The sequence below is a fragment of the Arvicanthis niloticus genome, chromosome X, assembly GCF_011762505.2.
Source record: "Arvicanthis niloticus isolate mArvNil1 chromosome X, mArvNil1.pat.X, whole genome shotgun sequence".
NCBI classification, from domain to species: domain Eukaryota; kingdom Metazoa; phylum Chordata; class Mammalia; order Rodentia; family Muridae; genus Arvicanthis; species Arvicanthis niloticus.
This window is the reverse complement of record NC_047679.1, coordinates 796,930-821,700: the sequence shown is the minus strand read 5'-3', so window position 1 is coordinate 821,700 and position 24,771 is coordinate 796,930. Positions and strand designations below refer to the sequence as shown.

The 24,771-nt window shown below is 46.0% G+C and overlaps 1 protein-coding gene across 2 annotated transcripts; it reads left to right on the top strand.

The window, feature by feature from the left end:
- The first annotated feature begins 1,032 nt into the window (after window positions 1-1,032).
- Window positions 1,033-23,393, top strand: Uba1 (ubiquitin like modifier activating enzyme 1). Of its 2 annotated transcripts, XM_034484893.2 has the most exons (27): window positions 1,033-1,157; window positions 1,877-1,975; window positions 9,853-9,969; window positions 10,105-10,163; window positions 10,262-10,430; window positions 10,520-10,654; window positions 11,552-11,658; window positions 11,895-11,985; window positions 12,093-12,225; window positions 12,729-12,826; window positions 13,049-13,195; window positions 13,325-13,501; window positions 13,598-13,702; window positions 13,789-13,869; window positions 14,148-14,303; window positions 16,516-16,681; window positions 16,810-17,006; window positions 18,809-18,873; window positions 19,109-19,304; window positions 19,921-19,995; window positions 20,119-20,308; window positions 21,473-21,561; window positions 21,796-21,888; window positions 22,013-22,204; window positions 22,579-22,680; window positions 22,787-22,887; window positions 23,068-23,393. In XM_034484893.2, the coding sequence occupies exons 3-27, from the start codon at window positions 9,853-9,855 to the stop codon at window positions 23,201-23,203; spliced, it is 3,177 nt and encodes a 1,058-aa protein (XP_034340784.1). In that variant the 5' UTR covers window positions 1,033-1,157; window positions 1,877-1,975; the 3' UTR covers window positions 23,204-23,393. The 2 variants fall into 2 exon arrangements, with proteins under 2 accessions (XP_034340784.1, XP_034340783.1); XM_034484892.2 differs by lacking the exons at window positions 1,033-1,157; window positions 1,877-1,975 and adding an exon at window positions 4,859-5,096.
- Window positions 23,394-24,771: the final 1,378 nt, after the last annotated feature.

Sequence of the window (24,771 nt, the reverse complement as noted above, 5' to 3'; positions counted from 1 at the left end):
AATGTCTAGCTTTTTTTTTGTAGTTTTACTATGTTTTGATGCACAAATATCACTAGTCCAATATATATACGGCCTGGGAGTCTTGGACTGAACCATGTAGCTTAGGTGAGCAACGTTGTACAATTTGGTTTTATATAAGTTCATGCAAGACATACAAGACAGTTCTTTAAAATGATCACTGTTGTTAAGGGATGTATGGTTAGATACAGTAACTACATATTATACAATGTATACAATAGCTGTATATACAATGTCTACTCAGTCATATAGTTACATACACAATGCATTGAATAAAATGCATTGATACAAATAGATCTAAATCATTTACATATTATCATTTGCAGCTGGGCATGGTGGTCCATGCCTGTAAATAATCTCAGCACTTGGTGGAAGAAGCAGGAGAATCACAAGTCCACGATCAGCTTGGGCTGTAAGCACATTCAGCCAGACTAAGTTGCATAAGGAGTTCCTGTTAAATATACGCACACGTATTTGTTCATACATGGTCATTTATGTAGTCACTGACTTCTTATTATAATGCATGTGTATATGTGAGGCTATTGTTTGTTCTTATTTGTTATGTTTAGGGGCTGTTTGTCACGATAGAATATTGTTCCATGAGGGCAAGGAAGTAGTGCCGCACCTAGCCCACATCTTGAGCTCCAGAAATGGAAAAAAAAAAATGAATGAACGCTTTTGGCCACCGGAGTTCCAGCCTTCCTGCGATTAGGTTGTATTCTAATCTGGAGGCACTATCATATCCCGTTCCCTTTTCCCATCCTCACAGAGCACACAGTTCTAGGAAATAAACCTAGCTTACATTTTCCCATATTCTAGGGGCTGATGCCCACCACGTGCACCAGGCATTAGCGGGACAGGACTACCATTCCCAGCATGCACCGCGTATTGGGTTGTACCACAACTAGTAGGGTATATATGGCCCTAAAACCGGTGCCAGGGACGCAGAAGTAGGGAGAAATGCCCCTCTACTCAGGCAACTATGGTACACCCCAGACCCGGCCCTCTAAGGCCCCGCGCTTCCGAGCTCCGCGCAAACTCTGGTTCTTTTTACACGACCAGGGTGGTTTGCTCTTCCGTTGCCCTGTGGCTTCGGCTTGTCTCCAGAAGGAAGGCGAGGCTTCCGCCCAGCACTGGGGGTGAGCGGGAGCACGTTGCCCCCAAGCCTCTGGACAGCATTTGGAAGAGGGTGCTTCCCTAATTCCAACTTCAGGGATCCCTAATGGTCTTGTTTGGAGGTTGTGGGGCCCGGGTGGCATTCAGTGGGTGTCTGCTTTTGAGGAGACCCTTAGGAAGCGGTGCTTGGGGACTCGGGTGGCATTTAGGAGTCTGTTTTATGAGGTAGTTCTCAGACTCAGATTTATACCTCTTGGAAGCCGGGCTTAGGGGGCGCTTGGGGGAGATTCGGAGTCTGCATGAGTACTCTGCTGGCGGGCAGAAATTTTGGGCTCTCCAAGAGGAGAGAAGTTTGAAGTTACTAAAGTCAAGGCGGGAGTTGGGGAGGGCTTGTCTTGGGACCAGACCGGGTGACAGTGAGAATGTTCAGCACCGACGTGGCATTGTGGAGGTATCAGTGGCCTTTGTGACCTCTGACTAGGTGATGAGGTCTGTGCGGCTGCTTTACCCTGTGCTGTGAAACCCGGACATTTCAGGGGCCCAGACGGTGGGTGGGAAAGGAGCCTCTCAACCGAGGCCAGGAAAGACTGTCTGCCTGGCTTTTCCGAGCGGACGTAGGTCTACCGGGCCACTGAACGGTCCTTGGTTGCTGCTTTATTCATTTATGAGGGGTGGGGCTATGGTACGAACCCTCTTTCGCACCTGGTCCACTAGAAGTGTCAGCTTATGAATTGCTCTCTAGGGGGCGGATCAGCGTACGGAAGGGGCGTGTTGACGGGGTATCTCGAAGTCTGCCTCACAAACTAGAGTTTATTGATAATCCATACAATAATCTGTGAAGGTGAGTAGCGCTCAGGGGGCTTGCTTGCTTGCATTCTTTCTTTCTTTCTTTCTTTCTTTCTTTCTTTCTTTCTTTCTTTCTTTCTAGCTTTTCTACGGGTGCTATGCATAATTTATTAGGGGCGTGGCCTTTACAGTTTCTTCTTCGGGATCGGAGGTTAGCTTTCCCTCACAGGTTCCAGCATTTAAACCCGGCATCTATCAGAGATGATGCTGGAGACGGTGCCGCAGATATTGTTCGTGCCTTGTCTCAGTAATTCTAGATTACTAACCCGAGACTCTGAATTCAAGTCCCATCTTTGGCAAGTCTTTTCGAGAGCCCGAAAAGTAAAGTAGGTATGCGAGATAATAAGAATAATTTACACCCATTGTGTTAATCCATTTTATCTTCACAACTTCTCAAAAGTAGGTTCCATCCTACTTCATAGATAAGGAATCAGAGATACAGGACAGGTAAGTAATTTGTCCTAAAGCCGAAATCTGATCTATTGGGTTTCAGAGTTGGATAATGCTCTCCATCACCAAGCCAATTTAATGGTGCCATTACTAGTGCGCACTCCGACTCTCCTCCCCTCCCCTCCCCTCCCCTCCCCTCCCCTCCCCTCCCCACCCCTCTCCTCTCTCTTCTCTCTCTCCTGTCCTCTCTCTCCTCCTCCTCTCCCTCTGCACTTCTCCACCTCTTTCCCTCACCTCCCGGTCTGTCACTATGTTTCCCAAGACTTGCCGAGAATTAGGGACCGACCTGTCTCAGTCTGCCAAGTACTGTGAAATTAAAAGGAGTATTTGGGAGGCTGAGTGAGGCAGGAGGATCTCTTGAATAGGGGAGTTTGAAACTAGCGTGGTCTCAAACCCCTCTTTCTCCCTCTTCCTCTTCTTTCCCTCTCCCTCTTCTCTCTTCTTTCTTCCCTCTGTGTATCTACTTCTGCGTCTTTCTCCAGGGTCTGTTTTCCCCCAGACTTGCCAATGATCCTTCTGCATCAGCCTGCCAAGTACTGTGGAATTACTGCCATGCTAGCACACCCCAACAAAACCCTGTCTTTTAAAAAAAGTGTTGCTACTGCTCAGGCTAATAATATGGTACTATATGCCAGGCATTATTCTGTACCCTTTCTACGTATTTACTCAATCACGAGGTAAGTTCTTTTTTTTTTTTTTTTTGTTTTTTGTTTTTTGTTTTTTGTTTTTTGTTTTTCGAGACAGGGTTTCTCTGTATAGCCCTGGCTGTCTTGGAACTCACTCGGTAGACCAGGCTGGCCTCGAACTCAGAAATCCGCCTGCCTCTGCCTCCCAAGTGCTGGGGTTAAAGGCGTGCGCCACCACCGCCCGGCACGAGGTAAATTCTTATTCTTAATCCTCATTTTCTGATCTGGAAACATTCAAGTTGATAATTTTACAGAAAGTGGCTGAATATATCCTCAAACGTAAGTACTTTTGGGTTGATACAAATATGTAACATTTAGTTACATATATTTGAAAAGTGTAACAGCTTACAAATCAGCAGTGCTCTAAGACCTCTCTCTGTACTTATTCTCCTAACACATTTCATCAGTCTCGGCTGAAGTTTTGGAGGTGGGGATTGGTGTGAGGTTTTTCTGTTTGTTTGTTTGTTTTTTATGATAGTATATGGATTGAACCCAGGGTGTTGGGAAAGTGCTTTATCCATAGTCTACATCTCCAACTGAGGTGGATTAGTTGCATTACTATCCTTGCCTATCAAAGGCATGTAGTGAGTCTGTATTTAGCTGAGGCAAGATAAGCCCTAAGTAGTCAAGGATGACAAGCAAGGACTATGCTCACTCTGGCTTTGCAGGGTTATCCTTTATGACGAGTGCCTTGACTATTGTCTCATAATTTCTGCTTGCTGGGCGGGGCTACCTTGGGTGGGAGGCTGTCCATCAAGCCTCATGAATAATTCATGAACTGGACGGGATTGGTAGATGTTTTTGGTTTTGGTTTTTTTTGTTGTTGTTGTTGTTTGTTTTTGGAGACAGGGTTTCCTGTTAACCAGGCTGTCTCAAACTAATGAGCCTCCTGCTTCCACCTTCCTAGTGCTGAGATTAAAGACATGCGGCACCATGCACATAAGTGCAACCTGGGTGCAACCTTTCTTTCGGTGTTCCCACCCACACCCCACACCCTACACTCCCTCCCCCCGCCACCGCGAGACAGGGTTTCTATGTGTAGCGCTGGTTGTCCTGGAACTCCCTTTATAGATCAGACAGGCCTCAGACTCAGAGATCCTCCTGCTTCTGCCCCCTGAGAGCTGGGATTAAAGGTATGTCCCAACACACCCGGTAGGTGCCACCTTTCTTGACCTCTCTGTTTTCAAGTAGAGCTGCTACTTACTGTAGCAGCCCCAGCAGCGTCATTCAGTATTGAGGAGCCAGAGGAGTGCGTTTCTTCCTGCAGTAGCCCTGTTTCTTGCTTACTGGGTATTAGATGGAGCAATAAGGCAGGCCTGCCTCTTTTGTTCCATCCCACTGACACTCGTGCATTATTCATGAATAAGATGTAGCTTTGGTCTCCTTGATTCCCGGCAGCTGCAAGATCATTCATTATTCATGAGCATGGGGTGTGGTTGTCATGCTTTGACATCTTTCTGGCTGCCTAGTCTTAGTAAACCCATCACCTTGCTTTGCAATTCACGATCGGGAAGAATGGCCTTGAGGTCCTTCCTTGATTTCTTTGACAGCTTAGCTGCAATGGTTCTTTATTCATATTTCATGGGCCATGGCCTCTTGCTCTACCTGTTTTTCTAGTTAACTGCATCCAGAGCCACTTGGTGGAGCTGTTCTCCTTCTAATTAAACAAGTCCCAAACTGGGAAGGGAAAATACATGATTCATGAGTGGGCGAGGTCCTCTTGCATCCGGGTTTCTGGGGGTGGGGCTTAGGGTTTTGTTCCGGCCCTGGGCTCTGCCGCCGCCATCTTGTGTCGGCTGCTGAGGTGAAGGAGCGTGGCAGGGGGGGACCACAACCACAGCGATCAGGGGAGGAGAAGGAGACAGTGGTCCTAGCTGGCCCAGGCGGCAGGAGGAGGAGGAAAAAGAGGAGGGTGGCGGCCGAGCTTGATTTCGGCTCCTTGAGGAGTTGGCGGCGGCGCGACCCGGGGAACCGGCATTGGTAATAGCTTTTCTCTGCACCTGGCTCGAAGCGCAAGGGCTCTGGGAGGTATGGGAGGGTCCCTGCTGGCTCCCTGCCAGCCCGATGTCTGCATGCACTGCAGTGTCCTGGGTATTAGGGATCACTAGACAATCGGGCGGGGGGCTGCAAATCCTAGGGTGGAGTGGATCATTTCTATCTGGGACCACCCCTATTCCCTTGGGCTCTGAAATCTGACCTTGACATCAGACCCCTGTCTCTGCTTCTGGGGACATCTGGCGCAGCACTATAACCAGATCCCTTGATCCGATCCTGAGCCTTGCATTTCCTGTCAGAACTCCACTCCGCACAGTCTCCCATAAAGGCACCGGAATTCGGCGTTGCTGCTTGTGAAAGCCGTCCATACTTGTGTGCTATTTGAAGACCTGCCCCGCAATCTCCCTTGAGACTCTTCCTAGCCCTTCAGTATTTACTCTCATGGCTTAAGAGGGGCCAGACTTCAGGAAAGGTCCGCGTGGCCTTCATTTCCGAAAGAAGAGCCTTGTCTACCATTTTCATCCAGAATCTCCCCTCCCCCCGCCCTAGGATACTATCTGTCTTTAGAGCTGCCATCTGGATTAAACCCAGTGAAAAGCTGTCTTCCTGGCCTTTCCGCGGGAAACCCATTCCTACATTTGAGATCTCCCAATACCACTTTGACTTAGCATCCTCCATCGTTTACACCTGGCATTCTTAGACTCTTCAGCATTTGCTTTTAGACACTCTGCCTGCTTTTAGGGACCACCTCCCCTTTTTCATGCTCTCATTGTTCTTAACGCATTGTCTTCTCTATCAGCCATCCTTAACCTCCCGTATATTTCCTTTAGTCTCTCAGGGGACTAGACATCAGGGAGGACCTGTTTAGACAAAGTTCTCCATTAGTGATCTCTTGCCACCATCTACTCTTTCAGACTCTTGATTTGCAGCCTCGTCTGCCAGACGGTCTCATCCTAGACCCAATTTTTGCCTTCAAAGGCAGACCAGCATTCTAGCTCTCTTTTTATAGATCCCTTAATCTAACAACAGACCTCAGAATCTGCCCTCATCTTTTTTAAAGGTTCCTAGTATCATCATTCAGAGAGTCTCAGCATTTGCTTTTGACTTCACTAAAGCTCTATCACTCTCAGATACCCCTTTCCCCAACAGGCCCATTTATCTCCCATAGGAGTAGAAAACCTCAGTATCTGTTTACTGTGGAGTCACAGGATTGATTAGAGAAACCTAACTCCATTTGGTGATCTAGCCAGTATTTGCTTGGTAATCTATTATTATCAATCATTATTACAGAGTTTTACTGTGTGGCTTTGCCTGGTCTCAAACTCTTAGAGACCAGCCTGCCTCTGCCTCACTGGTACTGGGATCAAAAGTGAACACCACCATGCTTAGCTCTTAGTAACCTTTTTAAGTCTTGAACTATGTGGAATTCATTTTCCCTTCTTCACCCTATCAGCAGCTGTGGTACCTGTTTCGATCCACACAAGGCCTTTGATGCTCCATTAGAAATCTCTCTCCAAGAGTCTGCCCTCAGAGACCTCTCCTAGCCTCTTAGCACTTAATCTCACAGCTTCTTGGCACTATAGTGTCAGCATCAAAGACATTTTTCTGTGCATTCCCATTATTTGTGGTGAAGAGTTTCTATCACTAGAATCTAAGACTGTCAGCCCCAGCATCTTCCTGCAGTATCTCATGATCTACATTCTCCCACCTCTTTCTAGAGACCCAGAGTTAAATCTTTCTTGGAAATACCTCTGTCCAACACCCTCACCATTTATACGGCCTGTTAAGGTCTCTTTTGGGTGTGTGTGTGTGTGTGTGTGTGTCTCTTTCTCTAATTGGTTTTTTCTTTTTGTGGGGGGAGTTTTTTGGGGTTTTTTTTTTTTTGTTTTTTTTTTTTTTTGTTTTGTTTTTTTTGTTTTTGTTTTTGTTTTTCTAGACAGGGTTTCTCTGTATAGCCCTGGCTATCCTGGAACTCACTCTGTAGACCAGGCTGGCCTCGAACTCAGAAATCCGCCTGCCTCTGCCTCCCAAGTGCTGGGATTAAAGGCCTGCACCACCACCGCCCAGCTTTAATTGTTTTTTTTTTAATCAATGTTATTTTTGGGGGTGGGTCTCTTATTATTTCTTTCACAGCTCCTTGAACTCAGTCATTTTCTCTGATGCCTTTCTTGAGACTTGTCATTTAAAACCTCCCAGAAAGGTTGACAGGCCTCAGCATCCTCCCCTGTACAGTATCTTTTGCACCTCAGTCAACTAGCTCTGCTTCCTAAGCCTACCCCAGGTTCCCCTGCTCAGCCTTTCTCTGCTTTGGGAATACAGTATTCTCAGGCTTCAAGTCATCAGTTTGGAGACCCCAGGTAACTTTGAAATGCTTTTATTTCAGCTTTGCCAAGTAAGTTTTGGAAAATATATTCTAAACAGAGAAGGCTGAGCACATGTTGAGGGAGAAAGGATGGAGACTGTTTTTTTTTTTTTTTTTTTGGATGAGAATAGTGGAATCTTTAGCTCTTGTCCCAGAGTCTCTGCCCCAGACTCCTCCTGCTTACCTTGATAAAGGGGCTTTCCAAAACCTGGCAATTGAAATTTTCCTTTTTATATTGTTTTTGAAATAGAGTCTCGCTATACAGTTCAGGTTGGCCTCAAAACTTAAGCGTCATCCTGCCTCTGCCTCCTAAGTGTTGTGGTTGTGGGCTTGTACTGCCACACCTGGCTTCCAAGTCCACTTTTGAACAGTGATCCCAAACCTGCTTACTTAGATAGACCCTTGCTGCCAGCACTGGGTGAGAGTGCAGAGGTAAAGGGCTGATAAAGAGCTCTCTGGATTTTGTCTGGTATAGGGAGTGGAGAAAGAATATGCTCAGAACCAACCAACCAGTGACAAGGGAAAGCAGATAACTAAGTAATGGAGGCCCCTGTGGGTGTCTTGGGAGGCACCTCTGTCCTCAAGTCCTTGAGTTTTGACCACAGATAGCCTCTTTGAGCCTCATCAGGAGGACAGTTCCTTTTCTCCCAGCTTTTGGAGAAAATGAGCTTAGAGGAAATAAGATCTCTATGCCAAGTCACTGCCAGTAAATGCAAGATAGGAATTACCTTTGTCTCCCTCCTAGGTTATCAATTCTTTTCCTAACCAAGTTGGATCAAACATTCCCAGCAACTGCACTGGCAGACTTTGACCCTAGGCAGCCTCCTACTTCCTCTCTTCTCCCTTTCTTTACCGCCCATCTCTGAGTAGTCTGGGCTGGACCCAAAGCCAAATTCTGACGCTCCTCATGTAGAAAAACCATACAAACTGACTGGACAAATGACATGAGCCAGGGCAAGTGAGAGAAGTTCTCCAAGCTTTCACTTTCTATTTATGGTAAGAGTAGGCTTATGTAGTTCACAGGCATTGTTGGCATTAGACAACGCCCTTTACTTTTGTGACTGATGGGCTAGAGAGTAGGGAACTATTGTCATTGTGTTCATATTAGAATGTGACACTGCCAAGATGGAATCTAAGATATGGTAGTGGTCTTAAAGGTCAGAAAAGATTTCATTGTAAGAATATTTGTATGAACAGAGAAAACTCAGGGTATATGTAAAGGCTTGGTGCTTTGAAGAGCCACTGGGTCTACAAAGTGATTCTAGGTCCTATCTTGTATTTATAAGCATCTGAATCCACCACCATTAGACTTCACTTCCAACAGCAGGCTGTATTATTCCCCCTTCCCCATCTAGTATATCACTTAATCATTATGAGCTCAGGTTTTCTCATTTGTTCAACCAACAGGGACCTTAAGCCCTGCCTTGCAGAGTCAGGACAATTGAGAGCATGAAATTTGCTAGATCTAGAAAGGGCTTGGACTTCAGAGTCATTGGATCTGGTCTGATCCCAGTTCAACCACTCTGAGTTGGAACTTTGGTCAAGTCACCAGACATGCCTGAATGAAGTTTTTCCTTCCATGTGACCTGGGGTAAATAGTAGTTCAGTTCCCACAGGGTCGCCCTGAGGACAGACAGCGACAAGGCTAGTAAAGTGCTCAGTGTGCCCTCTGATACAGTGTATCTACTCCCGGTAAATACACTTTTATCATTACTGCTAACCTGTTGAAAGGATTTCACCTGCTGAAGAGACGTTAGAAATGTTGTGTTTTCTCGTTTTGTGCAGCCTGTTTTGTTGGCCTGGGTTGTTGTCTATTCCTAAAACCAGGAGAAAGGCTTGGGCTTTGTAAAGCTCCACCCTGAGCCCTTCTAGGGCCTGTGGTCTGTATCTTTTCTCATCTCAGCAAACCCATGGAGCTATATCATCACCCATTTTGCAAAGTGAGGGAGCAGCTCTACATGATACTTACCAGGGACAAGGTTTGAAACCTGAGTATTTCCTGGGTCTACATCTATCCTCTAATCTTCCCAGAATGGTGGTCTTCCTTTTACTCCATAGGATTGACGCCTTTTCCTTATGCTGGGCTAGGGAAAGACAAAATGACTTAGCTGTGTGCATTTGCAAGCCAAACCACCTTGGTTCAAATCATGAGTGCTGTGATCCTGGATAAGCGACTTCATCTTTCTGTGCTAGTTTCTTTCCTAATGTAGATTTGCTAATACTTAAATCTTCCCCCACTATTACCAGTAATAAGTAGAAAAATAGTTTAAGGTTAATCAAGGCTACATGGTAAGACCCTGTATTTCAAACAAACAAACAAACCAGAAAAATATGCCCATGTATCCTAGGCTTAACCTCTGGCCTGTCTTTCTCCCCTAGATGTCCAGCTCGCCGCTGTCCAAGAAACGTCGCGTGTCCGGGCCTGATCCAAAGCCGGGTTCTAACTGCTCCTCTGCACAGTCTGTGCTGTCCGAAGTGTCCTCAGTCCCAACCAACGTGAGTATCTTCTCTCTGGAGAGTGGCAGGTGTGGTGGTAGGAAAGGGAGTCTTTGATATTACTCTCCATTTGCCCGCACCCCACACCCCACTCATGCATGTTGTCCCGAACCCATTCTTGCTCTCTATCTCCAGGGAATGGCGAAGAACGGCAGTGAAGCAGACATAGACGAGAGTCTTTACTCCCGGCAGCTGTAAGTCAGGCTGAAGTCTGCCTGAGGTGGGAAGGGGCACTGAAAGAACTGGATGGGGTGGGCTGGACCATGACCTGGAGTACCCTCTAACTTGACAGGTACGTTTTGGGCCATGAGGCAATGAAAATGCTCCAGACATCCAGCGTCCTTGTCTCAGGCTTGCGGGGCTTGGGTGTAGAAATTGCTAAGAACATCATCCTTGGTGGGGTCAAGGCTGTCATCCTACATGACCAAGGCACTACTCAGTGGGCTGATCTCTCCTCCCAGGTACTGCTTTCCAACATCCTTTTCCCCCTGCTGAGACACCTGCTTCTCTGTGCCACAGCCTTATCCTCCTGCCCACCTGTCTCTTACAGTTTTACCTTCGGGAGGAGGACATTGGTAAAAATCGAGCGGAGGTATCCCAGCCCCGACTTGCTGAACTCAACAGCTATGTACCTGTCACTGCTTACACTGGGCCTCTTGTTGAAGACTTCCTTAGCGGCTTCCAGGTACTTGGTGATTGCTCAGTCTCCTGCTTGCTTTTCACAGAACTCATGTTCTGTATTTTTGGTACTATTCACTATTTAATGTTGTCTTGATCATCAAGCATTATTCATGAGAGCAGAGAAAATGCAGACAATAAGAGACCTTGGGCCTGCCTTTGGGGAAAAGATGGAGACAGTGTCCTGCTATGAGTGTCTAGCTCTTCTAGTGTATCTTTAGGCAGGTCACTTAGATCCTGGGCTTTACTCTTTCCATTTTCAGAATAGGAATGGCAGCAGTACTGACTTATGGGGTTCCTATGAGGATTAGGCAAGGAGAATAGCAGCTTGGACACAGGAAAGATGGCACAGGCATTTACTAGTTTAAAAGCCTAGTCTGTGAGAACTGAGAGACTGCCTCAGGGCCTAAGGTTCCCAAGGGCCAAGGTACTGTAGCAACAACACTCAGACATAGTAGTAGGAGCTCATGCTGATGGGCATAGAAGGTAGAGCAGTTTCAAAAATTGTAGTGGAGTGGATACCATCTTGAGAACCACCAACAGGTAGGTATTGTAAGAGTGAGCTCAGACTTTGGCTTGAAACCATTTCGCCCTGCCTGTCTTACAGGGCATGGCACATGGCACGGTTGTAGGCAGTTAGCAAACAAATGAGTCAGCTGTTCTGTAGTCTGTGCCCAGTACCATTCTACCTTCCCCAACATGCTCTAAGCTTTCGTTTTCTCTTTGCTGTGTTTTCCTCTCACTGAATCTGATCCCCAGAAGGTCTTTAAGAGAGAGGCCTGGAGGACCAGGAGGATAACTGCCTTCAGGACTGCCTGTACCTCTTCCCACCATTCTCTGTTATTGTTTCTTCTCTTCTTCGTCCTAGTTCTGGCCTCTTGACCTGAGCTCTATTTCTCCACAGGTGGTGGTCCTTACCGACAGCCCCCTGGAAGATCAGCTGCGAGTGGGTGAGTTCTGTCATAGCCGTGGCATCAAGCTAGTAGTGGCAGATACAAGAGGCCTATTTGGGTGAGTAACACTTCTGCATGCCTTTCTCCACAACCTTTTCTAGACCAAGACCCTCATCCTTCTTTTACAACCCACATTTCATATTGTGTGTGTTCGCCTCTCCCTGTGTGACATTAGTACTGCTGTATCCCCTCTGTGATGTACCAAGTTTGACCAGCACACATCCAGTGCATCTTGAAACATGCCTTGGGCCTTGTGTGGGCCTCAGGCATCAGTCCTCTTACCACTCTCTACAGGCAACTTTTCTGTGATTTTGGAGAGGAAATGGTCCTCACAGATTCCAATGGGGAGCAGCCACTTAGTGCTATGGTTTCAATGGTCACCAAGGTAAGGAAATCAGCCCCAGGGGTCTTGGCAGACAGATAGGCAGTGGCAGCCCTCTCTATACTCTTATACCTAGACTTGCTTCTGAGGCTCACTTTTTTTTTAATCAGGACAACCCCGGTGTGGTTACCTGCCTTGATGAAGCCCGACATGGCTTTGAGACTGGTGACTTCGTCTCATTCTCAGAAGTACAGGGGATGATCCAACTCAATGGATGTCAGCCCATGGAGATCAAAGTGCTGGGTGAGCTGGGACCATGGGGTTATCATAGGGTAACTGGCTAGGAGATTTAAAAGAGAGGAGTCCTTGGGTTCAGAGTGATGGGAGCTATATCCGGAGTACCTGAAGTAGATCAGAGAATCTAGGAACCCACCAGAGCCAATGGACATGGGGAAGAAGGGCCAACTATTTGAGTGTTAATAGCATGGGCCCCTAGGATCTGAGTTGAGGAAAAGGAGCTTCTTGTGTTTTGAACAGGGCAGATCAAAAGATTTGATGATGTCTAAACTGATTTGGGAAAAGCAGCCAAGAAGTGTAGACCTAGGACCAGGGACATGACAGTCTCATGGTGTCTGAACTAGCTCTGAAGCAGAGAGAAGATAGTTTCTGGTCCCTAGTGAGGACTGTGGTTGAAAGAATATCTGGTGTCTACACTGGGTCAGGCATATGTTCTTTTTCCTTGTCTCTTGAGTTTTATAAACTTTAAAGAGGGCATGGAAGACTGACAGCCTCCCTATCTACTCTAGGTCCTTATACCTTTAGCATCTGTGACACCTCCAGCTTCTCTGACTACATTCGTGGAGGCATCGTCAGTCAGGTCAAAGTACCTAAAAAGATTAGCTTTGTGAGTATTGGGGGCAGTAATTCATGGTGGTTGTTTCTAGAACAGTGGTTCCCAACCTTCCTAATGCTAACAAGACAGTTCCTTGTATTGTGGTAGCCCTAACCATAAAGTTATTTTCGTTGGTACAGTTATGAAATGTAAATATTTTGCCAGAGGGGTGTGACCTATCGGTTCCAAATTCTCTGTTTATTCCTTCTCTTCTTATTTGCTGCTTTTCTGCAGAAATCCTTGCCAGCATCACTGGTAGAGCCTGACTTTGTGATGACTGACTTTGCCAAGTATTCTCGCCCTGCCCAACTGCACATTGGCTTCCAAGCTCTGCACCAATTCTGTGCTCAGCACAACAGACCACCTCGACCACGAAATGAGGTAGGTAGTTGGGCCAGCAGCCAGTCAGGATAGAAATCCTTGGTGCTAAAGGCCCACCCATACCTGTGCTTGTCAACTGTCTGTCCCTTGACAGTAGCCTGAGAAATCTTCTTTTCTTTGCCCTACCAGGAAGATGCAACAGAACTGGTGGCCCTAGCTCAGGCTGTGAATGCTCGGTCCCCACCTGCAGTACAACAGGAGAACTTGGATGAAGACCTTATTCGGAAACTAGCTTATGTTGCTGCTGGGGACCTGGCACCCATAAATGCTTTCATTGGGGGCCTTGCTGCCCAGGAAGTCATGAAGGTCAGTGGGGGTTTCTTCTTGCCTCTATTACTTGTATCCAAATGTGGAAGGGCTTGATTAACACTGGCCACTTGCTCTTTCCTTCTCCTTCACTAGGCCTGCTCTGGAAAGTTTATGCCCATCATGCAGTGGTTGTACTTTGATGCTCTTGAATGTCTCCCAGAGGACAAAGAGGCTCTGACAGAAGAAAAGTGCCTCCCGGTATGTGAATGGGCTGGAGGGAAGGCATTATTGGGGTTATTTCTCAGGAAGCTTCTCTCTGACCCTCCTCACTTGATGTTCCTCAGCGCCAGAACCGTTATGATGGGCAGGTAGCAGTATTTGGGTCAGACCTTCAGGAGAAGCTGGGCAAGCAAAAGTACTTCCTGGTGAGTGGTCTTACTGGACACATAGAGTGTTCACCTCCCTTGGTCTCTGGCCACTTTTGGGGGGTTTTCTTCTGCATTATCTCTTTAACCTGTTACCTCTTGGTCTCATCTTCAGATTATAAAAGGTCATTTCTTACAGCACTGGGACTTGGACATGTGGCAGTAGCCTTTTTTGCTCTATTATATTGTTTCTAGCAGACATGAGGAACCTTGGGTGGCTTTGTATTCACTTGTATCACCCTGACTTGCCTCTGTGTCTCTTCTTGCCTGTTTCTTAGGTGGGTGCAGGGGCCATTGGCTGTGAATTGCTCAAGAACTTTGCCATGATTGGGCTAGGCTGTGGAGAGGGTGGAGAGGTCGTGGTCACAGACATGGACACCATTGAAAAATCAAATCTAAACCGACAGTTTCTCTTCCGGCCCTGGGATGTCACGGTGAGATGGATGGGAGGGCGTAGGGGATGGGTCTCTGACATCTCATTTTCTTGTCCTTTTCTTGTCCTATCCACAGTATTTCTAGTAAAGATAGACTTATCTTTCCTTTGGCCCTTCTCACCCTCTGTTTCTGTCATTCTTTTAGCAAACATTAAGTAACCCTACCTTGAATTAGTTATTTTTTTTTATCTCTTTTTCTAAACAACCGCCAAGTCAGTTTCTTCTCTTTTCTTTCTTTATCAATACTGGGGGTTGAATCTAGAGCTGTCTAGCATACATGTGCTAGATAGCTAGTTATAAAGTCTACCACTGAGCTGCCCTTTCAGTTCCTTTTTCCGTTGACTTTAAAAACGATTTATTTATTGCTAGGTGTGCTATGGCACATCTTTTTTTCCCCCAATAATTTATTTATTCACTTTACATCCCAATCACAGTCCTCCCCCAACATACTCAGCAGCATTGCAGCTTGGTCTTCATGCAACTCCCTCAACAACTGTGGCACATCTTTAATCCCAGAACTCATGTATACATGAGGGCCTGCATGTATATATGTCCACCGTGTATGTGCCTAGTCCCTGAAGAGCCTGGAAGAGTATGTTGGATCCTCTAGAATTGTAATTCTGGGGTTATAAGTGGGTTGTGGGCCATCAGATGTGTTGAGAACCAAAACTTAGTCCTCTAGAAGACCAACAAGTGCTCTTAACCACTGAGCCATCAATCCAGCCCTTATCACTGCTGCTTTGGGACAGCTGTCTTGGGGGCTCCCAAAAATATCCCAAACTCAGTGACTGCCTAGAAGGACTAGTGCAGAAAAGGAACACAGCACAATCAATGAGTGAAGAACAAAGTCAGCCACAAGTATCTTAATAATTATTGCCTAGCGAGATTGCAGAAGATGAATTTCCCCAGTAACAAATATAACAATACTCCTGAAAGCCAGAAAAGCTTGTTCATCTGTACCTAGGGTTTTTTTTTTTACTGGGATTTGGTTGTGTATCAGAATTCCTGAATCTAGAGGGAAAGAAGGTGCTTAACATAAACTACACTGTCCACACAAACAGTTCAGGCACGCTGAGCCATTATTATTAGGTGGGGTGGTGATGAGGACATCTCTTAAGTTCCTAGACTCCGGCCAAGGGCCACTTTTAGAAATAGGCCTTCTGAAGGATGACATTGTAGTCAGCCAGGTGACCCTTCAGTTTGAAACTGAGGTACCATATGAGGCTTTCTATAAGGCCAGTATCATTGTTATCTGTCTAGTATTCCTATTCGTTAAGTTACTCAATGAATAGTAACTTTAGGAGTTACTGTTGTAGATATTTGAGATATAATGAAGAATAAAATTAGCCAGGACACAGTTCATACCTTTCTTCTCAGTGCTTGAGAGGCCGGTGGATTTCTTGAGTTCAAGGACAGCCTGAGCCGCAAAATGAGTTCCAGGACAGCCAGGTCTACACAGAAAACTCTGTCTCAAAAAATAAAAACTAAAGGTTCTAGCGAGGAAGGTAAATAATGAAGGACAGATACATTGTTGATAAAATAGAGATATAGCTAGGCCCACCCATTCACTCAGGAGGCAGAGTCAGGCCGAGTTTGAGGCCAATCTGGTCTCTGACTGAGCTACATTGAAACTGTCTCAAAACAAACAATATAGATAAAATGTAACAGTAAGAAACAGAACAATATTGGCACTCGGCAAAGGGTTAAAAAGGAGCAAGTAGAGCTTGCAGGGGGCCCTTAGTTTGCAGATTGTATCATGCTATTTTAAGGAAGGTCTCATTTTACTCTTGAGAGGTACTGGGAACCAATTCACTTTGCCCTAAGTGGGGATAAGAGCCAGGGAAAGGTTCTAAGCATAGGAGGGATGTGACCTGATTTTGCTTTCACAACACTTATGCTTATTTATTGTTGAACCATCTGGTTATGTTTGGGGAAATCTATTCTAGCTTGCAGTGCTCCAAAGAAACCCCAGGTAGTCAATTGTCTGCAATATATGTTTGTCTTCTGTTTTCTTTCCAATCTCTGACACCATCTTTTCCATCTCAGGCCTGGCCATGTAGTATTATCTTAGAATATTCTGCTAAGCCAGGGAGCCTCCTGAACTCAGGGCCTGGTTCTTCTAGCAATCAATGAGTGTTCAGGGGACAGCTCTCTGTGATGTCGAGTGAATACACCCATGTTCTACCTTCAACTGCATCTCCTGATTTCACAGAAGTTAAAGTCTGACACGGCCGCTGCAGCTGTGCGCCAGATGAATCCTTACATCCAGGTGACAAGCCACCAGAACCGTGTAGGTCCTGACACGGAGCGTATCTATGATGATGATTTTTTCCAAAATTTGGATGGTGTGGCCAATGCCCTGGACAATGTAGATGCCCGTAAGTTTTCAAGGCTGGTAAAGAAAGCAAGGGCAAAAGAGTGAGGGTCTAGGTTTTCCTGTTCTTTCCTAGTATGCCTTTCCTTGTCTCAAGGCTATCTCATCCTTGTCCCCACCCCCATCATACAGGCATGTACATGGATCGCCGCTGTGTATACTATCGGAAGCCACTGCTAGAGTCTGGCACACTGGGCACGAAGGGCAACGTGCAGGTGGTGATCCCCTTCTTGACAGAATCATACAGCTCTAGCCAGGATCCACCAGAGAAATCCATCCCCATTTGTACCCTGAAAAACTTTCCCAATGCCATCGAACATACTCTGCAGGTGAGTGGTGCTCAGGGGAAAGGAAAGAGGGCAGATTGTGTTTACCAGGCCCTTGGCTTCCTGGTAGTTACAGGCCTAAACATAAAATATGTTTTCTTCTAGCACCTTTCTTTCCACCTGGCACTTTAGCATGTCTGAAAAGACTTAGTCTTCTTGTGATTCCTACTTTTGAGGGTTTTTTCCAGTATGTAGACAGGTAAAATGTCTTGGCTTACCAGTAGTTGAGAGATTAAGGCAAGAGGATTGCTGTGAGGTCAAGGCCACTTGGACTACAAAACAAGACCTTATCAGAGAAAAACCAAACAAAGAAAGAATGGTGAATGCTGAAGTATCATTCCTCACCTAAGTTTAACAGTGTTTTGTTATGTTTTCTTAGATTGATATGCTAGGTATGGTGGCATACACCTTTTAGACCAGGCTGGCCTCGAACTCAGAAATCTGCCTGCCTCTGCCTTCCAAGTGCTGGGATTAAAGGTGTGCGCCACCACTGCCGGTCAAGTGGCATACACCTTTGATCTCAGCACTGAAGTGGCAGAGGCAGGTGGATTTTCGACTTCTCATTAGATGTTAGTGAAACCATCCATAACAACTTAGAGATAGCTCAGCAGTTAAGAGCAATGGCTGCTGCTCTTCCAGAAGACCTGAGATTCTAAGCACCTACTTGGCCATTTACAGTGACAGTGTTGCTACCTCCAGCTCCAAGGGATCTGGTGCCCTGCATGTGTACTGCATGCATGTGATGCACTAACATACATGCAGAACAGCCATACACATATGGAACAGTGCTGTATATTATGGACCTAAAATGTTATGAAGTTACCACATCTATGTGGTAAGTACTTAGGCCACAAGGATATCTCTAGTGCTATCAGAAGCATTCTAAGTGCAGTGCTGGAGTCCAACACATTAGGATAGATAGTAGGAATAGAGGAGTGGGAAAAGACCAATCCTATCTATCACACATTTCCTTTTGACCCTGCTGTTCCAAAGTGGCTGTGTTAATTTTGTGTGCCCACCAGTCTCACTGGGGCATGTGTAACCTTGAACTTATTTGTGCCTTAACATTCTTCCATTCTCACTGGGGCTGTTTAACTGGCACCATTTTACATATACATAGGAAAGAGGATAGAGCCAATATCTTATTTCCTGAGAAGTTTCTTCGTAGAGAGAGAAAGGATTTATTATTGGATCGAATCTATTTTTGTTTGATTGCTTGTTTGTATTTTGGTACTAAAGACCAAACCTAGGGTTTAGGCAAACACTTCTCTACCATTTTTTTGATGAGTCAGGAGTACAATTGTATCCAGCATTGAACCTGGAGCAATCCCGTTTTTAAGTTGTAAAATACAGAGCTGGAGAGATGGCTCAGTGGTTAAGAGCACTGACAGCTCTTCCAGAGGTCCTGAGTTCAATTCCCAGCAACTACATGTGGCTCACAGCCATCTGTAATGGAATCTGATGCCTTCTTCTGGTGTGTCTGAAGACTGACTGTACTCATATACATAAATAAATCTTTAAAAAACAAAAACAAAAGTTGTAAAATACCCTTAGCCAATACACATGTTTTTTTTAAATCAAGGCATAGTACACATGTACAGGTCTTAATGCATTTTTTCCTCACATACATTGGTATAGTTATTTCCCAGACCAAGTTCATGAGGGAGTGTGAAAGGTTGGGAGCTTTTGCTTTCCCAAAATAGCTGGATATTTCCTACTTGCATTGTCCATGACGACGACTTTCACAAGCCTGTAGAAGCTTATTTTGTCCACTGTTCCATAAAATCCATTTGTTCTGCCTGCAGTGGGCTCGGGATGAATTTGAAGGTCTTTTCAAGCAGCCAGCAGAAAATGTTAATCAGTACCTCACGTGAGTAACTTCCACACCCCACCCTCCTGCCTGCCACCAAAGACATTCTCTGCTTTCTTCAGCTGTCACCCTCAATGCTAGGTGCACACTTTTCAAAAGACTAAATGTTCAGTTCTCATGCTTCTGCGGGGGATCAAGGAGCTTTCCATGGAGAAAAATGGGATTACCCTGGAGCCTAGTTCCATGGCCACTATATATATAATCTTGCCCCTCGGTCCCCTCTACTCCCTAACAGAGACTCCAAATTTGTGGAGCGGACATTGCGGCTGGCTGGTACCCAGCCATTGGAGGTGCTGGAAGCTGTGCAGCGCAGCCTGGTGCTGCAGCGACCACAGACTTGGGGCGACTGTGTGACCTGGGCCTGCCACCACTGGCACACCCAGTACTGTAACAACATCCGGCAACTACTGCACAACTTTCCTCCCGACCAGGTAACATGTTTGTTTGGCAGCATGAGTTTCCTTGCAACCAGTTTGCTACAGACTTTAAGTAGCTTCTCCCAGTTATTAGTCCAGATGTGTCTGGTATCTGGGACAAAAGATGTCAAAAAAAAAAAAAAAGACCTTTTGTTTCATCCTTCATTCCTTGAAGCAAGAGAACTGGTTCTCTTGTTGTTCCTCTTCACTGTGCTGTAGGCTGTGTCTGACCTGATTTTTATCAGGATTGTAGTAAACCTCAGGGCAGAGATTCTTGACTTGAGAGCAAGGGAGTCAGCATTTATTCAAATCCTAGTTTTCTCTAAACTTGGGCAAGTCATTTCTCTGTATCTTTCTTTAGCTTAAAGGAGGAATAGTTACGTTTCACAGTTATGTTTCTGTGAGGATTCATTGGTATTTATTAATACTAAGTACATACCTGGTGATCCAGTCTAGACTAGCAAGTAAAGCAAGTGTCTAAGAATTGATGGTTTTCTTAGCCAGGACCTTGCAGTATAGGTCTTAGATGATTGACTCCAGCCCTCTTCAGGACCCAGCTAAGGTTAGTGAGTTGGGGTACATCTAGGATTGTTAGAGATCATGCTCTTGAAACTCTCTTTCTTTGTTTTAGCTCACCAGCTCAGGGGCCCCTTTCTGGTCTGGACCCAAACGCTGTCCACACCCACTTACTTTTGATGTTAACAATGTAAGTCTTCTTACTGGGTTTTCCTGGGGTCAGATACAGAAAGGATGGGTAGATGGGAAGGAGGTGGTGGCTTCCCGTCCAAGGGCGGATGTGTTAACCCTACCATGCCCTGCCTTCCCCTAGACATTGCATCTGGATTATGTGATGGCTGCTGCCAACCTTTTTGCCCAGACCTATGGGTTGACTGGCTCCCAAGACCGAGCTGCTGTGGCCTCACTCCTGCAATCAGTACAAGTCCCAGAGTTCACCCCCAAGTCTGGTGTCAAGATCCATGTTTCTGACCAGGAGTTGCAGAGCGCCAATGCCTCTGTTGGTGAGAGTGATTGGCCATTTGGTCAGAATTCACTGCCCCTATCTGTCCCTAGTTTCTTTAGTCTTCTACTAATAGCTCTGTGACCTCACCTTCCTTTGCACCTCCCTCACCTGAAATGAAGACAATCTGTTGGAGGCTCAGTCTCTCCCTCCCTCCCATCCTCAATACCAGGAAAACAAACTTTGTTCTTCTTGCTTGGTGCATATTTGCCTTGGTTTTATTCTTTTCTCTGCTTCTCAATCTGTTCATCTCTGGGCAATGATCTCCAGCGGGGGTCTTCTCCTTAAATTCTTGCCCACTTTGTCTAATTCCAGATGTCCCATGTCTTCCCATCCATCCATCTCTCCACCCTGATTCTCTCTGTGTATGAGTTTACCCTAATGTTGCCCATCATAACTTAGTCCCCATGCCTTCCCTTTTGGACATCTGAAATTTGTCTATAGCTCTGTAAAACCTCCCTGTCTTGGCCTCCCCTCTTCCCCATCCCCATCTTTTTTTCTGAAATACCTGCTTTTTCATGTTCTTCTCTGTATACTTCCTTTAGTCTTTTCTTCTACCTCCTCCACAGGTTCCCTCTAACTTTCTTCTGGCACATTTCCTCTTCCCTATCTCATCCTCCATCTTGTCTCCTTTCTGTATCTTCTCTATCTCCCCCTGGATCCTTCCCTATGAAGTATATGAAGTATATATTCATGCTTATATACTTCCCTATATCCCCACAAGACTGACTGACACCCCATCCATCTGATCACTCTACTTTCTCTTAGGTTTCTATTCCTAGTGTCTCTCCAGATCTTTTTTTTTTTTTTTTTTTTTTTTTTTTTTTTTTTGGTTTTTCGAGACAGGGTTTCTCTGTGCAGCCCTGGCTGTCCTGGAACTCACTCTGTAGACCAGGCTGGCCTCGAACTCAGAAATCTGCCTGCCTCTGCCTCCCAAGTGCTGGGAATAAAGGTGTGCGCCACCACTGCCCGGCCTCTCTAGATCTTGATAGCCTTTATTCCTGCCTTTTTCAGGTTTGCTCTCTGTTCTGCTCTGCCCTTCCCCCTTTGGCCCTTGATTCTAGGGTATCTCTCCAAAATCTCATCAGACTAACCCTTTGCCTTACCCTAAGGCTTTCTACCTCACTGTTTGCATCTAAAGGGCTGTGTTTTTCTTTTTATGCAGATGACAGCCGACTTGAAGAGCTCAAAGCCACGTTGCCCAGCCCAGACAAGTTGCCTGGATTTAAGATGTACCCCATTGATTTTGAGAAGGTGCTTTTGGAAGGGGCCTTGGGTAGGACAGTTGGGGTGAGCTAAGCATAGACAGGGTTGTAAAGAATGGGGATCTAGAACTATGGAGCCAGTCCAAGCCTTTATAGTGATCAAATCATGGAATGCCATGTAGCTTTACTTTTGACAGACCAGCAGGTAATAGGCATTGGAGGATACTTATATCCCAAGAGTCCAGAAACCTTATTATCTGATCTACTACTCTTTCTTATTCAGGATGATGACAGCAATTTCCATATGGATTTCATTGTGGCTGCATCCAATCTTCGGGCCGAAAACTATGATATTTCCCCTGCAGACCGACACAAGGTCAGGAGACTTTAAGGCTGATGTTCTATCCACTCACTTTCGGGCTTGTGTTCCTTATATCCCATCCTCTCCTGTAGACCTTCAGTCTCATAAATTATAACATCTTCCTTGGTCTATTTCTCAGAGCAAGCTGATTGCAGGGAAGATCATCCCAGCCATCGCCACAACCACAGCCGCTGTGGTTGGCCTTGTGTGTCTGGAGCTCTACAAGGTAGTTCAGGGGCACCAACAACTTGATTCCTACAAAAATGGTTTCCTGAACTTGGCTCTGCCCTTCTTTGGGTTTTCGGAACCTCTTGCTGCACCTCGTCACCAGGTAGGTGCCCACACACAAGATGGACCTGTAATAAAGTGTATCTCAATAGAACTTGCTTTGGTTTGCATTAGACCTGGTCACTAGGTCAGAGTTCCAATCGAAATATGCCTGCATCTTTTTTTCAAGAGTGCTAAGGAAATAAAAGTCAGTAGATCAGAGTGATTGAGAAGATAGTGGATAGAAGATGAGAATGGGGTTCTCCTTGTGGCATAGGACCCATCATTGTAAAGGTTCGGTGTTTACTTAGAGTGACACAGGAGCTATGAGAAGGCTTTGAATAAAAGGTTATGATCTCACTTAATTGGGTCTGCATGCATGGGCAGGGAGGGTAGGGACTTCTGGAATGCCTCACATCCCATTCTCTCTTCTTGCAGTACTATAATCAAGAGTGGACATTGTGGGATCGCTTTGAAGTACAAGGGCTACAGCCTAATGGTGAGGAGATGACCCTCAAGCAGTTCCTTGACTACTTTAAGGTAAGGTTCTCTCTCCCTCTCCCCCCACCTGGAGGACAAGATATATAGATAACTTTTTGGCCCTCCCGCCATCCTAACACTGCTGCTTCCCACTCCTGCCTTCCAGACAGAGCACAAATTAGAGATCACAATGCTGTCCCAGGGCGTGTCCATGCTCTATTCTTTCTTCATGCCAGCTGCTAAGCTCAAGGAACGGTTGGATCAGCCGTGAGTAGGCTATTGCCAGGCAGGCTGGGAAAGGCCCTGTGTTCCTTGTGATGGGTGGGGAGTCTCAGCTTTTGAAGCTCTTCCACTCCGACCATCACCTCTCCTACCCTCACCTACCTCCCCTTCCTCTAATGCTTTGTCTTCCTGGCCCTCTTTCCTTATCCTCACCCCTTTATCTAGGATGACAGAGATTGTGAGCCGAGTGTCAAAGAGAAAGCTGGGCCGCCATGTGCGAGCACTGGTGCTTGAGCTGTGCTGCAACGATGAAAGTGGCGAAGATGTCGAGGTCCCCTATGTACGATACACCATTCGCTGATCTTCGTGCATTCCTAAGCCCCAGTCCTCCCTCCCCAGATCCTTTCCAGTCCTGGTTTCCATTTGGCCTCAGGCAGTGGTTCATGTAGCCAAGCCTGATCTTCCCTTATTACCCAGCAACCTCGAGACCCTCTCACCACTGCTCTGTACCTTGTTTGGAACCTAAATCCCAATAAAATGATAATAACCCAGATATAGCCATCCTGGCTGTCTCCAGGGAAGGAAGGAGTATCTCTGGAGTTCTCTGGTTCAAATAAGTACCACCCCAATGGGCTATTCCAGCTATAAGCTTTCTGGGCAAATAAAAATGGAAGTTAATACCTCTTACTCTACATAACAGACATGAGGTGCCAGTGAAGTTATGCAAACCAGTACCTGGGTCCATATGATTTAAGTGCCTTGAACTGGGTTCAAACTCTGCCTTCTCCATGATCATTAGCTGCCTCCATGTTCACTATGAAGAACACACTTAACAGTGATCAGGCCACATGTTTTGGCATTCTTCCTTAGGCAGATCCCTTCCCCAGTTTGAAGCAGCCAGACCCTGGGCCATCCTTTTGGTCTTTTTTGAGACAGTCTCTCTGTATAGCCCTGGCTGTCCTGGTACTTGCTCTGTACACCAGGCTGGCCTCAGATTCACAAAGATCTGCCTGCCTCTGCCTACTCAGTGCTGGGACTAAAGGTGTGTGCCACTACTACCAGACCTGATCTGACCTTTACAGTCATAGTTTCCCATAGCACCAGGATTGCCTGTACAGTTATTTCAAGTCCATGCTGAGGAGCTCTGAACAACCAGTCTAAGGAACACTAACATCATGAAGCACACTGCAGCTTTTATGGACATACTTGGCTAAAGATATCTGGAGAAGAACATGTTCTTTTCTCCATCAGTCTGCCCATAGGAGGTATCTGGACCTCCTACCTTCAGAGAAGTACTGGCTCTGGGGCCAAGGAATAATTGGTTAGTGCAGATAGTAGCAGGAAGCTTATCAACAGTTCCATCAAGCCCACAGCAGCTGTGCACCATCCTTGTTTTAACTAAGTGCCAAACAGTCGGAAACAACAACCTGCTTGGCCATCATGGATGTTTTTCCTTCATTGATTTCTGTCTCCAACATAGCCGGAAACCAGCTTCTCTGTCTTATTTAGGAGCATGATCCTTCTCCACTTCAGTGAAATAGTTCATCCTGTCCCCAAACTTGGCCTAATTCCCATCACAGCCTGTCCCCACAGCTTCCCGAGCCAGCTCCTGGCCCTAGGCACAGTGTATGCTCTTGCCTATCTCTCTGCCTATACTTTTTTTTTTTTCTTGGCTTGATCTGTTAGATTCACCTTATTCTTCCATATAGTTCCTTTTTAGTCCCACCATGCCACTTTGGGTGACAGAGGCAATTTGCCTCTGGTGTCTCATGGTGATAGTAACTGGGGTGAGTGGGCTGTCAGCACTTTATTGCTGTTACTTCTCCAGGAAGACACCTGATATCTGCCCATTCTCACCCCATTACAGGCAAGCACTACATGCAATATTTTTTTGTACTGGTTTTCCACCATCTCAGTTCCTTCAAGGGC